Below are 15,528 nucleotides of genomic sequence, written 5' to 3' on the forward strand. Positions count from 1 at the left end.
TGTCACCCTCACTTGTGTCCCTACACCTCAGTCACCCCATAGCCACAGACCCTGTTGCAAGAGTCGCTCATCCTCTCCATCCCTGGGTTCCTACACTTAAACACCCCCCCCCCCCCCCGGTCACCTGGGGTACGGCTGCCACTGTGCCCTCCTGTTGCCCGGGGTCCTGCTGCCTCAGCCACCCCTTGTCTGAGGTCCCTGACTCCCACCCTCCCCATTTATTTATTTACAGTTTCTTATATAGCACAGCATATTCCGTTGCGCTTTACAATTGGATCACTGGGGTTCCTTCTTCCAGTTTTACCATTGGTGTGCCTCTGCCCCATACCCAGTTCTCACAATTAGCTTGATTCAGTGGTCCATCTGTAGCCACCTCCTGACTATATGCCCCAGTTCTGCCAGGGGTCTTCTGGTTTGGAACATCTGCTCTGTGGTCTCCCATGTTTGCACCCCCCTAACTAGGTAAATTTACACCCCAGTAGGGTTTTTAGTGTCCATATTATCTTGGAGACACCCACTTACCTACAGATATCTACACCTCCCATTCCATTTGTGGTTCCTAGTTACATAGCTGGTGGTGTTTTCACCACCTACAGTATCTCGGGGCCGTTCCACACTTCTCAGGTTTACAAGACTCCTCAGGCTTGTTCTCAGGTGTAATCTTACCACCAGGTGTTCAGGAACACTCCATTATGTTTTGAGGCCAATGTTGGAGATCTTCTCCTTGACCATGTACAGTTAGGTATCTTTGTGCTGTCACTTATTGGATAAAGCACTTGGCCTACACCAATCCTTTCAATCCTACTCCTCTAACATCAAGGAAGCCGTTGTAGTCTGGTTGTTGCCTGGTCGATATGCTTTCTTCTGGGTGATAAACTCTATAAATCATAATGGAGTGTCCGCCCCATGTTCCTAGAGCCCTGTCTGGGCCCCGTCTCCCACGCAGACGCTCCAAAGCCCAGAGAGATCGGCTGAGAGGACCTTCTCCTACTAATTCCTTCTCTTCAAGTCCTGAGCCGTCAATCTGGCCTAGGCCACAACGCAAGAAGAAGAGGCGAAAGCGGGGAGAGGAGAACACAGTCATACGTGAGGAAGACCTGATCGATGGCTTCTGTATTAGCAGTTATGGGAGCCTAGAAGCAATGCAGGTGAGACTGTTTATTCCTGTAGTTCTTATATATCACACACAGCGAAGGCATTCATCCCTGCCCCTGTGGTAGGGGTAATAATGTACTGTGCCATGGAACTGGTTAGTGTGTAGGTAGAGGTGCTGGTCAGTGTCTGGAGATGGTGCGGGGCTGGTTAGTGTGTATGTAGAGGTGCTGGTCAGTGTCTGGAGATGGTGCAGGTCTGATTAGTGTGTACGTAGAGGTGCTGGTCAGTGTCTGGAGATGGTGCAGTGCTGGTTAGTGTGTATGTAGAGGTGCTGGTCAGTGTCTGGAGATGGTGCAGGGCTGGTTAGTGTGTATGTAGAGGTGCTGGTCAGCGTCTGGAGATGGTGCAGGGCTGGTTAGTGTGTATGTAGAGGTGCTGGTCAGCGTCTGGAGATGGAAAGGGCCTGGTTAGTGTGTATGTAGAGGTGCTGGTCAGTGTCTGGAGATGGTGCGGGGCTGGTTAGTGTGTATGTAGAGGTGCTGGTCAGGGGCTGGAGATGGTGCAGGGCTGGTTAGGGTGTATGTAGAGGTGCTGGTCAGTGTCTGGAGATGGTGCAGGTCTGATTAGTGTGTACGTAGAGGTGCTGGTCAGTGTCTGGAGATGGTGCGGGGCTGGTTAGTGTGTAATGTAGAGGTGCTGGTCAGTGTCTGGAGATGGTGCGGGGCTGGTTAGTGTGTATGTAGAGGTGCTGGTCAGTGTCTGGAGATGGTGCAGGTCTGATTAGTGTGTACGTAGAGGTGCTGGTCAGTGTCTGGAGATGGTGCAGTGCTGGTTAGTGTGTATGTAGAGGTGCTGGTCAGTGTCTGGAGATGGTGCAGGGCTGGTTAGTGTGTATGTAGAGGTGCTGGTCAGCGTCTGGAGATGGTGCAGGGCTGGTTAGTGTGTATGTAGAGGTGCTGGTCAGCGTCTGGAGATGGTAAGGGCCTGGTTAGTGTGTATGTAGAGGTGCTGTTCGGTGTATGGAGATGGTGCAGGGCTGGTTAGTTGTTCATATAGAAGGTGCTGGTCGTTGTCTGGAGATGGTGCGGGGCTGGTTAGTGTGTATGTACAGGTCGTTGTCTGGAGACCGTGCCGGGCTGGTTAGTGTGTATGTAGAGGTGCTGGTCAGTGTCTGGAGATGGCGCGGGGCTGGTTAGTTTGTATGTAGAGGTGCTGGTCAGGGGCTGGTGATGGTGCAGAGCTGGTTAGTGTGTATGTAGAGGTGCTGGTCAGTGTCTGGAGATGGCGCGGGGCTGGTTACTGTGTATGTAGAGGCGCTGTTCAGTGTCTGGAGATGGTGCAGGGCTGGTTAGTTGTTCATATAGAGGTGCTGGGCTGGAGATGGTGTGGGACTGGTTACTGTGTATGTAGAGGTGCTGGTCAGTGTCTGGAGATGGCGCGGGGCTGGTTAGTGTGTATGTAGAGCTGCTGGTCAGTGTCTGGAGATGGTGCGGGGCTGGCTAGTTGTTCATATAGAGGGGCTGGAGATGGTGCTGGGCTGGTTAGTGTGTAAATAGAGCTGCTGGTCAGTGGCTGGAGATGGTGAAGGCCTGGTTATTGTGTATGTAGAGGTGCTGTCAGTGTCTGGAAATGGTGCGGGGCTGGTTAGTGTGTAAATAGAGCTGCTGGTCAGTGGCTGGAGATGGTGCAGGGCTGGTTATTGTGTATGTAGAGGTGCTGTCAGTGTCTGGATATGGTGCGGGGCTGGTTAGTTGTTCATATAGAGGTGCTGGTCTGGAGATGGTTAGTGTGTATGTACAGGTTGTTGTCTGGAGATGGTGCGGGGCTGGTTAGTGTGTATGTAGAGCTGCTGGTCCGTGTCTGGAGCGGGTGCAGAGCTGGATAGTTTGTAAGTAGGGGTGCTGGTCAGTGTCTGAAGATGGTGAAGGCCTGGTGTGTGTATGTGTATAGAGGTGCTGGTCAGTGTCTGGAGATGGTGCGGGGCTGGTTAGTTTGTATGTAGAGGTGCTGGTTAGGGGCTGGAGATGGTGCGGGGCTGGTTAGTTTGTATGTAGAGGTGCTGGTCAGGGGCTGGTGATGGTGCAGAGCTGGTTAGTGTATAAGTAGAGGTCGTGTTCTGTAGATGGTGCGGGGCTGGTTAGTTGTTTGTGTAGAGGGGCTGGGCATGGTGCAGGGCTGGTTAGTGTGTTTGCAGAGGTGCTGGTCAGGGGCTGGAGATGGTGCAGGGCTGGTTAGTGTGTATGTAGAGGTGCTGGTCAGGGGCTGGAGATGGTGCAGGTCTGATTAGTGTGTACATAGAGGTGCTGGTCAGTGTCTGGAGATGGTGCGGGGCTGGTTAGTGTGTAATGTAGAGGTGCTGGTCAGTGTCTGGAGATGGTGCGGGGCTGGTTAGTGTGTATGTAGAGGTGCTGGTCAGTGTCTGGAGATGGTGCAGGTCTGATTAGTGTGTACGTAGAGGTGCTGGTCAGTGTCTGGAGATGGTGCAGGGCTGGTTAGTGTATAAGTAGAGGTGCTGGTCAGTGTCTGGAGATGGTGCAGGGCTGGTTAGTGTATAAGTAGAGGTAGTGTTCTGTAGATGGTGCGGGGCTGGTTAGTTGTTTGTGTAGAGGTGCTGGTCAGGGGCTGGAGATGGTGCAGGTCTGATTAGTGTGTACGTAGAGGTGCTGGTCAGTGTCTGGAGATGGTGCGGGGCTGGTTAGTGTGTATGTAGAGGTGCTGGTCAGTGTCTGGAGATGGTGCGGGGCCGGTTAGTGTGTATGTAGAGGTGCTGGTCAGTGTCTGGAGATGGTGCGGGGCTGGTTAGTGTGTATGTAGAGGTGTTGGCCGGTTAGTGTGTGAAGCATGTCACAGTGCATAGGAACGATTTGTGTCCCTTCTTGTATCCTTTCTGTAGAGGGATGTCTCCATTGATACTGTCCCACTGGAAGAGTCTTACAGAAAGCGCCCACCGGGGAAGAGGAAGAGAAGTGATGGAGCCAGTTCAGAGGACCCTGGAGCTAGTGAGAACCAAGCAGAAAACTGGACCCTGAAGAGCCAGGTACACTTGATGCTGCGTGCATGTTATTCCCATATTTGTCTGAGGGTCTGGAGTGTGAAATTCCCCTGCCAGGCTCCGGATTGGTAGATGAGATGTAAGCCATCATGCAGTGATCTGTTGAGAACCTCAATTAAGAACATCTTTAGGAGCCGGTATGTCAACTGTTCTGTGCGGTTGTCAGGCCTGCAGTATCTAATGCCCACAATAGTGGTTCACACTCAGTCCTCAAGGAGCAGTGACCATTCTAAATATATCCATGGTTATGTCAAATGCACAGAGGTACTAATTAAGTCATCTGTGGCCTAGCATGGACAGCTCTCTCTAAGGCAGGCATGTCCAAATATAGCCCTCCAGCTGTTGTGAAACTAAAAGTCCCATCATGCCTTGCCACAGTTTTGCTATTAGGGAATGCTAAAACTATGGCAAGGCATGCCGGGATGTGTAATTTCACAACAGCTGAAGGGCCACAGTTTGGACATGCCTGCTCTAAGGCAATTCTAACCTTAGACTAGGATAGCTGGCAGAGTAGAACCCGGAGACGCTGGGCAGTATACCCAGAGCAGCTGGAGAACGGAATTAGTGCTGTAATTCTGTTGGTCGCAAGATGGAGACGGTCCGTCTTCGGGCAAAAAAGATGTTTATTTGCCAATAGATCTTAAAAGATCTCTTCTCCTATCATAGGAGGCACCGCATACAGGTGATGTTACAGCATACAGATGTTAGTCAACTTTACACAGGGCTGAGCCCTCCTTTTATGCTACTCCAATACACATCACCACAGGGGGTAAGCCCACCCTGTGGTCTCCAACCAATCAGCTTAAGTGCATGAGACGTGCATGCGCTGGGCACATGCACAGTCAGCATTGTCCCTATGGACAGAGGGGAGTGGTTACTCCTCTGAGCCACAGCCCACCTGGGAGGACCAGGTCTGGGAAAGCATTCCGTTTTTGGGATAAAGACTGGGGGGGAACCCAGCAGCCCACACAGGACTCTGGATTCCCCTGGGACACAGCAGTACAGTAAGTGCACTTTTCCTTTCAAATACATTTAAAGCACAGATGTGTTACACTGTGCACTGCACAGGCTCCAAAAGCCACACAACATATTTTAAATACACTGTACACTTTATACATTGTCTTACACAGGCTTCATCCCCCTGCAGCATGGAACATATAGTCCTAGCTCAGTGCCTGCACATATAATTTTACAATATTTTTTTTTTTACTTTGTTATTGTGCCTCAGTACTGGGCTCCTTACTAACACCTTTACACAGGAACTACGGACACAAATCCTGATCCCTGCTGTGCCGTGTCATTCCCCAGCCATTAGCAAAAGGACTGTGAAGCATCTTATTTCCTATTCACAATGTCTGCTAAATACCTTCCTCCAGAAATGTACAAAGTGCCCTTGTCCAAAATGGCTTAACCCCTTCAGCGCCGTGGCAGCCATTACACACATATGCCGGGCTCTCTGGCCATAACCTCATTCTCTGAGAGGATGGAAATCAGAAGCTGTTGGGTTTAGTCCATTGATGAGGAAGGGACCCTGGCTTAAGTGGCTGGGTGGTGAGGCAAGCTATATGCTGGGCTGTGTGCCTAATAGGCCGACACTATTTCCAGAGGTATCGGCTCATCTTCCTCTCCAAATGTACTATGTCCACCTCCCCTCTCTTACAAGCCCTGCACTGGCTCCCCTTTCCCTTCAGAACACAATTCAAGCTCCTTATACTCACAAAGCAATCACCCAGTCCTCTCCCAACTACATATCTGACCTTGTCTCTCTTCAGTCACACCTGCCCTCTCCGCTCCACAAATGCACGTCTCCTCTCCTGCAAACTTCCTCCCATTTCCGCCTCCAGGACTTTGGCCGTTGTGCTCCGTATCTCTGGAATTGGTACTTGTGTATTATCACGGCGCCCAAGATTTCCATCGTACGACATCGTATTGGTTGCATCGCATGCGATGCAATGTTGTTTGACCCGATTTTTAATTGTACAGGCACCCTGATGAATGATTACTATGTTAAATGCCCCCATTGTTAACGCCACCCCCACTATCAACGCCAACCCAAAGTGTGGCGAGCGCAGCGGTACGCGTCCTCCGACCTTTTCATACCCCCACTATCCATGTTGGCGTGGAGTTGATTTTAGATAGTGTGGCAAGCGCAGCGAGCCACCGAGCCCGAAGCGTGGTGAGCGGACGCGGATTACTTCACATGTAGGATGATTTGACCTGCACTGATCCTGGTGGATGATTGGATGGAGTCCTTATTGGCCTCTTTATGGGGTTTGCAATGGACTCAACCAATGGCACAGTTCGAATTAGCCAACTCTGGAGTCCTCTCTGCTACGAGTGGTCAGGTGTCCATACTGAAACGGGCAAGGGACTTCCGGGAATGGATGAAATTCGATCAGGCAAATAAGCAGGTGAAGCAAGTTCTTTGGTGTGGATAGGTGGATTCTTAAACCAGATGGGGTCCAGAAGGCAGGCACCAACTTGTTTCGCAGTACTACTGACTGCTTTGTCAAGGTCATACTGACTGCTCGGGGGCTTAGTTATTACCCCTGCCTGTTCCTCTCCCACTGCCCAGCATACTGACTGCTCGGGGGCTTAGTTACTCCGGCCTGTTCCTCTCCCACTGCCCGGCATACTGACTGCTCGGGGGCTTGGGTACCCCGGCCTGTTCCTCTCCCACTGCCCGGCATACTGACTGCTCGGGGGCTTAGTTACTCTGGCCTGTTCCTCTCTCTCTGCCCGGCATACTGACTGCTCGGGGGCTTAGTTACTCCGGCCTGTTGATCTCCCTCTGCTCAGCTTACTGACTGCTCGGGGGCTTAGTTACTCCGGCCTGTTCCTCTCCCTCTGCCCGGCATACTGACTGCTCGGCGGCTTAGTTACTCCGGCCTGTCCTCTCCCTCTGCCCGGCATACTGACTGCTTGGGGGCTTAGTTACCCCGGCCTGTTCCTCTCCCTCTGCCTGGCATACTGACTGCTCGGGGGCTTAGTTACTCCGGCCTGTTCCTCTGCCCGGCATACTGACTGCTTGGGGGCTTAGTTACCCCGGCCTGTTCCTCTCCCTCTGCTCGGCATACTGACTGCTCGGGGGCTTAGTTACTCCGGCCTGTTCCTCTGCCCGGCATACTGACTGCTCGGGGGCTTAGTTACCCCGGCCTGTTGATCTCCCTCTGCTCAGCTTACTGACTGCTCGGGGGCTTAGTTACTCCGGCCTGTTCCTCTCCCTCTGCCCGGCATACTGACTGCTCGGCGGCTTAGTTACTCCGGCCTGTCCTCTCCCTCTGCCCGGCATACTGACTGCTTGGGGGCTTAGTTACCCCGGCCTGTTCCTCTACCTCTGCCTGGCATACTGACTGCTCGGGGGCTTAGTTACTCCGGCCTGTTCCTCTGCCCGGCATACTGACTGCTCGGGGGCTTAGTTACCCCGGCCTGTTCCTCTCCCTCTGCTCGGTATACTGACTGCTCGGGGACTTAGTTACCCCGGCCTGTTCCTCTCCCTCTGCTCGGCATACTGACTGCTCGGGGGCTTAGTTACCCCGGCCTGTTGATCTCCCTCTGCTCAGCTTACTGACTGCTCGGGGGCTTAGTTACTCCGGCCTGTTCCTCTCCCTCTGCCCGGCATACTGACTGCTCGGCGGCTTAGTTACTCCGGCCTGTCCTCTCCCTCTGCCCGGCATACTGACTGCTTGGGGGCTTAGTTACCCCGGCCTGTTCCTCTCCCTCTGCCTGGCATACTGACTGCTCGGGGGCTTAGTTACTCCGGCCTGTTCCTCTGCCCGGCATACTGACTGCTCGGGGGCTTAGTTACCCCGGCCTGTTCCTCTCCCTCTGCTCGGTATACTGACTGCTCGGGGACTTAGTTACCCCGGCCTGTTCCTCTCCCTCTGCTCGGCATACTGACTGCTCGGGGGCTTAGTTACTCCGGCCTGTTCCTCTGCCCGGCATACTGACTGCTCGGGGGCTTAGTTACCCCGGCCTGTTCCTCTCCCACTGCCCGGCATACTGACTGCTCGGGGGCTTAGTTACCCCGGCCTGTTCCTCTCCCACTGCCCGGCATATTGACTGCTCGGGGGCTTAGTTACTCCGGCCTGTTCCTCTCCCTCTGCCCGGCATACTGACTGCTCGGGGGCTTAGTTACTCCGGCCTGTTCCTCTCTCTCTGCCCGGCATACTGACTGCTCGGGGGCTTAGTTACTCCGGCCTGTTGATCTCCCTCTGCCCGGCATACTGACTGCTCGGGGGCTCAGTTACTCCGGCCTGTCCTCTCCCTCTGCCCGGCATACTGACTGCTCGGGGGCTTAGTTACTCCGGCCTGTTCCTCTCCCTCTGCCCGGCATACTGACTGCTCGGGGGCTTAGTTACTCCGGCCTGTTCCTCTCTCTCTGCCCGGCATACTGACTGCTCGGGGGCTTAGTTACTCCGGCCTGTTGATCTCCCTCTGCTCGGTATACTGACTGCTCGGCGGCTCAGTTACTCCGGCCTGTCCTCTCCCTCTGCCCGGCATACTGACTGCTCGGGGGCTTAGTTACCCCGGCCTGTTCCTCTCCCTCTGCCCGGCATACTGACTGCTCGGGGGCTTAGTTATCCCGGCCTGTTCTCTCCCACTGCCCGGCATACTGACTGCTCGGGGGCTTAGTTAGTCCGGCCTGTTATCTCTGCTGTCCCCAAGTCTCACATACTGCACAAACGTCATCAGAACCTATGTGGACCTCTATAGGATAGGTTGTTACTTGCATCCTGGTTCCAGGTCAGACCCCGATGCAGCCTGTTATAGGGCAGAAGAGGAGCGATGGGAAGATGGAGAGGAGTCAGGATCCCAGCAATCAGTCTGACTAGCAAGGTCACCACACTCCAGTGGGTCCATACATGGCAGGAATGGCAGTTATTGGGCAGGCTTTGTCTGTGTGTGTGTGTTAGTGTTGTAAAGCTATACATCCGCTTCCACCAATCCTTTCTCTGTCTTCCTCTGACAGAAGCGACACTGCACCAGGATTGGCACTGGAGAGGAGAGCAGGTGCCATTCGGGCGCTGAGCGCGTGGTCAGTCAGGTGAGAGCAGTGAATTTCCGTGTATGGTCTGTCTGGGCCAGTACCGTCCCCTTTCCCTGTCATGACGCCGTCCAATGTTCTCTCTTTCAGCACTGCCTGGATGCGGGATACATTGTGAGTAGACCATAAGCGTTGGGTTGTTTATGGTTAGTGTAGTATAGGGAGCCTCATGTACTACGATGGTCAGTGTAGTCCGAGCCGCCGTCCTCTCCTCTACATGTAACATGGCTCCGATGCCCGTGCCTTCCTCATTCTACCTTATCTCTTGCAGTGTGACGCCGAAAGCAGCGCTGATGAGCAGGTAGGTGCCCGCGTGAGGACTGCCCGCATTCTCTTATATCTATCTATAGCTGGTACTCAGACCTGTGCCCACGTGAGGACTGCCCGCTTTCTCTTATATCTATCTATACCTGGTACCCAGACCTGTGCCCACGTGAGGACTGCCCGCTTTCTCTTCTATCTATCTATAGCTGGTACCCAGACCTGTGCCAACGTGAGGACTGCCCGCTTTCTCTTATATCTATCTATAGCTGGTACCCAGACCTGTGCCCACGTGAGGACTGCCCGCTTATATATCTCTGTAGCTGGTACCCAGACCTGTGCCCACGTGAGGACTGCCCGCTTTCTCTTCTATCTATCTATAGCTGGTACTCAGACCTGTGCCCACGTGAGGACTGCCCGCTTTCTCTTATATCTATCTATACCTGGTACCCAGACCTGTGTCCACGTGAGGACTGCCCGCTTTCTCTTATATATATCTATAGCTGGTACCCAGATCTGTGCCCACGTGAGGACTGCCCACTTTCTCTTATATCTATCTATCTATAGCTGGTACCCAGACCTGTGCCCACGTGAGGACTGCCCGCTTTCTCTTATATATCTCTATAGCTGGTACCCAGACCTGTGCCCACGTGAGGACTGCCCGCTTTCTCTTATCTATCTGTAGCTGGTACCCAGACCTGTGCCCTCGTGAGGACTGCCCGCTTTCTCTTATATATCTCTATAGCTGGTACCCAGACCTGTGCCCATGTGAGGACTGCCCGCTTTCTCTTATCTATCTATAGCTGGTACCCAGACCTGTGCCCACGTGAGGACTGCCCGCTTTCTCTTATCTATCTATAGCTGGTACCCAGACCTGTGCCCACGTGAGGACTGCCCGCTTTCTCTTATCTATCTATAGCTGGTACCCAGACCTGTCCTATCACCATCCTCGTCGACGCCCATGGTATCTGATTCTTATCAGAGGTGACCTGCATTGGGCTCTTCATATAAGATTTATATTGTGCCCTTGAACTGCGCCAGTCAGACAATATTGGCATATGGTTCAGGCTATAATCTACCATCTCTGTATAATGTGTCATGTATTGTGATCTTTGTATTTTCACACCACCCATCTTGTCACCCAGATTCCCAGTGATGACCTTGCTGTGTCCTTCACCATTTCTACAAGTACAGGTATGACTTCTGTAGTGTTGGGAGGATGTTTAGAAAAAGAGAAGAATGTCCTTTTGTTAGGTGCACCTTATAGACAAAGAATCTAAAATGTAACTTTTATTTAATCCATTTATAAAAGGCTGCGAATATTTAAAACCATATAACAGACAAGGGTGGGTAGACACACATAAAAAATGGGGTGGCAGGCAGGTGCTTGCTGATAATGCTCTTGAGTATTCAAATTTTAATGTTTAATACTTCTGCAAGGATGGCAGTGTGCGGGGCTGATAAAGTACGATTGGCCAGATCACTGTCTGGTACTACAATAAAGATTATAAAGCTCTGCTGAGGAGTCTGGCTTGTTGCCCTTGTTATACAGAACTCGTTTTACCTAATGTGTGCTATGATAGTGTACACTCACACAGTTGCCGTGTTTATGCTAATCACAGGCATTACTCAATCACAGACATAACTGCAGCTATGGTATTACTAGCTCCTCCGACATGTCTGCTCTGTACTAATATCAGAGAGATCTGAACACCCGCGGATCAGTGTACGGTCGGAAGGGAGTGGGGGTATCTCTGGGGTTAAATAGATCGCCCAACATATAAGCCACCAAGAGATTGACTCCCTATATGATAGAGTACCAATCGGGGGTATCTCTAATCTAAGCACACCAGAAGGTGGAAGCCCTGATAAGGGCTATCGAGTCTGTGCACTGCTAAATATCAATCAAAATGCATTATAAGAAAAATAATAAATCTGTCAGCAAAGCAATTCTGCCTGCGCACCGCTAGCCGGCACGCGCTTCGCAGTTAAGCTTCCTCAGGGCCAACCAGCCTAGAGGATTGTGAGGGTTTAAATACCTAATGTTTAATCATGTGGCCAATCACAGCACTCCCTCGTTTGGCGCCAAAAAAGCGCTATTAAAACAGAGGAACCAATCTCTATCGTGTGTTAAGACACACCTATAGTGTAACTGGAATGTCGTGTTGGGAGGATGGCCTGGTGGTTAGGCTTGGGTGGGGGGGACGTGTTGTTCTGATGCCTCTCTGGGTACTGGAAGGGGTATGGCAGCAGATGTTGGAAGTGCAGGACATGCCTCTCTTTCTGGGTCACTGCGCCCTATCCTGCCCTTATGGCATATAATCTACTCCTCTTTCTGTAGTATGGTGGCACACTTCCATTACAGCCAAGCCTCAGGTGTGTGGTGGCTCCCTGTTCTGTCCCATAACAAAGAGGGTGGTCTAGTGGCAGGCTTGGCTGGTCAGGGAGTAGATGGAGGCGATAAGGTTGGCTGGACAGGATTCTCTTCTGTTAGAGGACTATTGTCCTCTCATGTAATAGATGTGTGCTCCTTGGTTCTGCTGTCTGTGCGGTGTCCGCTCTTGGCTGGTCAGGGAGTAGATGGAGGCGATAAGGTTGGCTGGACAGGATTCTCTTCTGTTAGAGGACTATTGTCCTCTCATGTAATAGATGTGTGCCCCTTGGTTCTGCTGTCTGTGCGGTGTCCGCTCTTGGCTGGTCAGGGAGTAGATGGAAGCGATAAGGTTGGCTGGACAGGATTCTCTTCTGTTAGAGGACTATTGTCCTCTCATGTAATAGATGTGTGCCCCTTGGTTCTGCTGTCTGTGCGGTGTCCGCTCTTGGCTGGTCAGGGAGTAGATGGAGGGCAGGAGGTTGGCTGGACAGGATTCTCTTCTGTTAGAGGACTATTGTCCTCTCATGTAATAGATGTGTGCCCCTTGGTTCTGCTGTCTGTGCGGTGTCCACTCTTGGCTGGTCAGGGAGTAGATGGAGGCGATAAGGTTGGCTGGACAGGATTCTCTTCTGTTAGAGAACTATCGTCCTCTCATGTAATAGATGTGTGCCCCTTGGTTCTGCTGTCTGTGCGGTGTCCGCTCTTGGCTGGTCAGGTAGTAGATGGAGGGCAGGTGGTTGGCTGGACAGGATTCTCTTTTGTAAATGCGCTGTCCTTCTCGTACATTAGTGTTTCCTCTCTCTTCTCAGCTTCTCCACCACTGTCTGGGGGCCGGCTGAAGTTGATGGTACTTTCACAAATTTCGGGATTGGGCAGAAGTTGCGAGAGGAGCCAAGAACCAGAAGTTGAGTTTCTGCTGCCCCGACAGTGCCCATCTCCTGCTGCCAGACTACACGTACCACCTATCGCTGCCCCCAAAGCAGAGGCCGTACCTGCCCAGGTGGCCCCACCGCCAGGTGTAGATCCAGGAGTTGGCAGGTAGGAGCCACAGATCGCCTGGTCATTACCTTGTTACATGTTACTGCTGGGACATAACTTCATCTATTTCCTCAGTTCCAACAGGAGTACTGTCCCCAAGCCGGTGACTGCCCCACCTGTGTCTCTGCGATCTACAACTCCTTCCCTGCCTCTACCTGTACACACCGCCCCCCCAACCCTCCCCTCTGTCCTGCGGACTCCCTCTCATCATCAGGTCAACCTGTTTGCAACCTCACAAGGCCTTCCACCCCCTCCCCCACTTATGCAAGTTCCTGGCCATCACCCCTCAGCCGTGTTATCTGGTGAGTAATAATGGTGATTATGGGGGTGTAGTGAGTGTCTATAATGCAGAGAAGAGTGTTCTGCACCAGGTACAAGGGCTAGGATATGGATGTAGGGAGTGGCATATAATGGTGGTGATGTAGAGAGCAGCAGGGCTGTGGGTGGTGTATAGGGATGGGGCAGGGGGTGGCGGGGCTATGGGCATGTGGGGCAGGCGGTGTAGGGAACGGCAGGGCTTTGGGTGGTGTGTAGTAGTGGATGTAGAGAGCGGTAGGTGGGGTAGGCGGTGTAGGGAGCGGCAGGGCTGTGGTGGTGTGTAGCAGTGGATGGCTTGAGCAGCAGGGCTGTGGGTGGTGTATAGGGATGGGGCAGGGGGTGGCGGGGCTATGGGCGTGTGGGGCAGGCGGTGTAGGGAGCGGCGGGGCAGTGGGTGGTGTGTAGTAGTGGATGTAGAGAGCAAAAGGGCGGTGGGTGGTTTATAGCGATGGTGCAGGGGGTGGTGTATAGCGATGGTGCAGGGGGTGGTGGGGTAGGCGGTGTAGGGAGCGGCAGGGCTGTGGGTGGTGTGTAGTAGTGGATGTAGAGAGCGGTAGGTGGTGTATAGCGATGGTGGTGGGGTAGGCGGTGTAGGGAGCTGCAGGGCTGTGGTTGTGTGTAGCAGTGGATGGCTTGAGCAGCAGGGCGGTGGGTGGTGTATAGCGATGGTGCAGGGGATGGTGGGGTAGGCGGTGTAGGGAGCGGCAGGGCTGTGGGTGGTGTATAGCGATGGGGCAGGGGATGGTGGGGCTATGGGCATGTGGGGCAGGCGGTGTAGGGAGCGGCAGGGCTGTGGGTGCTGTGTAGTACTGGATGTAGAAAGCAACAGGGCTGTGGGTGATGTATAGCGATGGGGCAGGGGATGGTGGGGCAGGCGGTGTAGGGAGCGGCAGGGCTGTGGGTGCTGTGTAGTACTGGATGTAGAAAGCAACAGGGCTGTGGGTGGTGTATAGCGGTGGGGCTATGGGCGTGTGGGGCAGGCGGCGGGGCTGTGGGTGGTGTATAGCAGCATATACTGCTGTGGATGTAGATAGTAATGATACTTATAAGTGATCATTCCTTTGTTACAACATATTCCTGTCTGGTCTGTTTCCAGAACATCACAACATTGGACTGGGAATGGGTTCTCGGTTCCTGCCGGCTCCAGGAGGCGCCAGTGAAATTGGGGCTTCAGTCAGACCTATGTACCAGTTCCACCAGCACAGCCATCAGCACACGCACCAGCACACGCACCAGCACTTCACGCCCTATCCTCCCAACGTGAGTCTGTCCCTCCCACCCTGTGTGACCAGCCGTCCTATCGCGTGTAATAATGTGTGTATCCTCCGGTCACCTGCGCGGTGTCCGCTCCTCCGTCATCTCCCTGTGTTACCAGCCGTCCTCTCCCGTGTAATAATGTGTGTATCCTCCGGTCACCTGCGTGGTGTCCGCTCCCCCGTCATCTCCCTGTGTGACCAGCCGTCCTATCCCGTGTAATGTGTGTATCCTCCGGTCACCTGCGCGGTGTCCGCTCCTCCGTCATCTCCCTGTGTGACCAGCCGTCCTATCCCGTGTAATAATGTGTGTATCCTCCGGTCACCTGCGCGGTGTCCGCTCCTCCGTCATCTCCCTGTGTGACCAGCCGTCCTATCCCGTGTAATAATGTGTGTATCCTCCGGTCACCTGCGCGGTGTCCGCTCCTCCGTCATCTCCCTGTGTGACCAGCCGTCCTATCCCGTGTAATAATGTGTGTATCCTCCGGTCACCTGCGCGGTGTCCGCTCCTCCGTCATCTCCCTGTGTGACCAGCCGTCCTATCCCGTGTAATAATGTGTGTATCCTCCGGTCACCTGCGCGGTGTCCGCTCCCCAGTCATCTCCCTGTGTGACCAGCCGTCCTATCCCGTGTAATAATGTGTATATCCTCCGGTCACCTGCGCGGTGTCCGCTCCTCCGTCATCTCCCTGTGTGACCAGCCGTCCTATCCCGTGTAATAATGTGTGTATCCTCCGGTCACCTGCGCGGTGTCCGCTCCCCAGTCATCTCCCTGTGTGACCAGCCGTCCTATCCCGTGTAATAATGTGTATATCCTCCGGTCACCTGCGCGGTGTCCGCTCCTCCGTCATCTCCCTGTGTGACCAGCCGTCCTATCCCGTGTAATGTGTGTATCCTCCGGTCACCTGCGCGGTGTCCGCTCCTCCATCATCTCCCTGTGTGACCAGCCGTCCTATCCCGTGTAATAATGTGTGTATCCTCCGGTCACCTGCGCGGTGTCCGCTCCTCCGTCATCTCCCTGTGTGACCAGCCGTCCTATCCCGTGTAATGTGTGTATCCTCCGGTCACCTGTGCGGTGTCCGCTCCTCCGT

At 53.4% G+C, this 15,528-nt stretch overlaps 1 protein-coding gene across 2 annotated transcripts in view; it reads left to right on the forward strand.

Moving 5' to 3' along the window:
- Positions 1-880: 880 nt before the first annotated feature.
- Positions 881-15,528, forward strand: part of FBRS (fibrosin) — a 38,333-nt gene continuing 23,685 nt past the window's right edge. Inside the window, exons 1-9 of one of the 2 annotated variants that reach the window (XM_083152195.1) lie at positions 881-1,148; positions 3,989-4,132; positions 9,120-9,194; positions 9,285-9,308; positions 9,466-9,495; positions 10,601-10,649; positions 12,639-12,867; positions 12,943-13,169; positions 14,282-14,445. In XM_083152195.1, coding sequence (XP_083008321.1) covers positions 891-1,148; positions 3,989-4,132; positions 9,120-9,194; positions 9,285-9,308; positions 9,466-9,495; positions 10,601-10,649; positions 12,639-12,867; positions 12,943-13,169; positions 14,282-14,445 — 1,200 coding nt within the window. In that variant the 5' untranslated portion in view covers positions 881-890. The remainder of the gene's footprint in view (positions 1,149-3,988; positions 4,133-9,119; positions 9,195-9,284; positions 9,309-9,465; positions 9,496-10,600; positions 10,650-12,638; positions 12,868-12,942; positions 13,170-14,281; positions 14,446-15,528) is intronic. The other variant, XM_083152196.1, reaches the window with a different exon arrangement.

The sequence above is a fragment of the Crinia signifera genome, chromosome 7 (assembly GCF_055691185.1).
Source record: "Crinia signifera chromosome 7, ASM5569118v1, whole genome shotgun sequence".
Taxonomy (NCBI): Eukaryota; Metazoa; Chordata; class Amphibia; order Anura; family Myobatrachidae; genus Crinia; species Crinia signifera.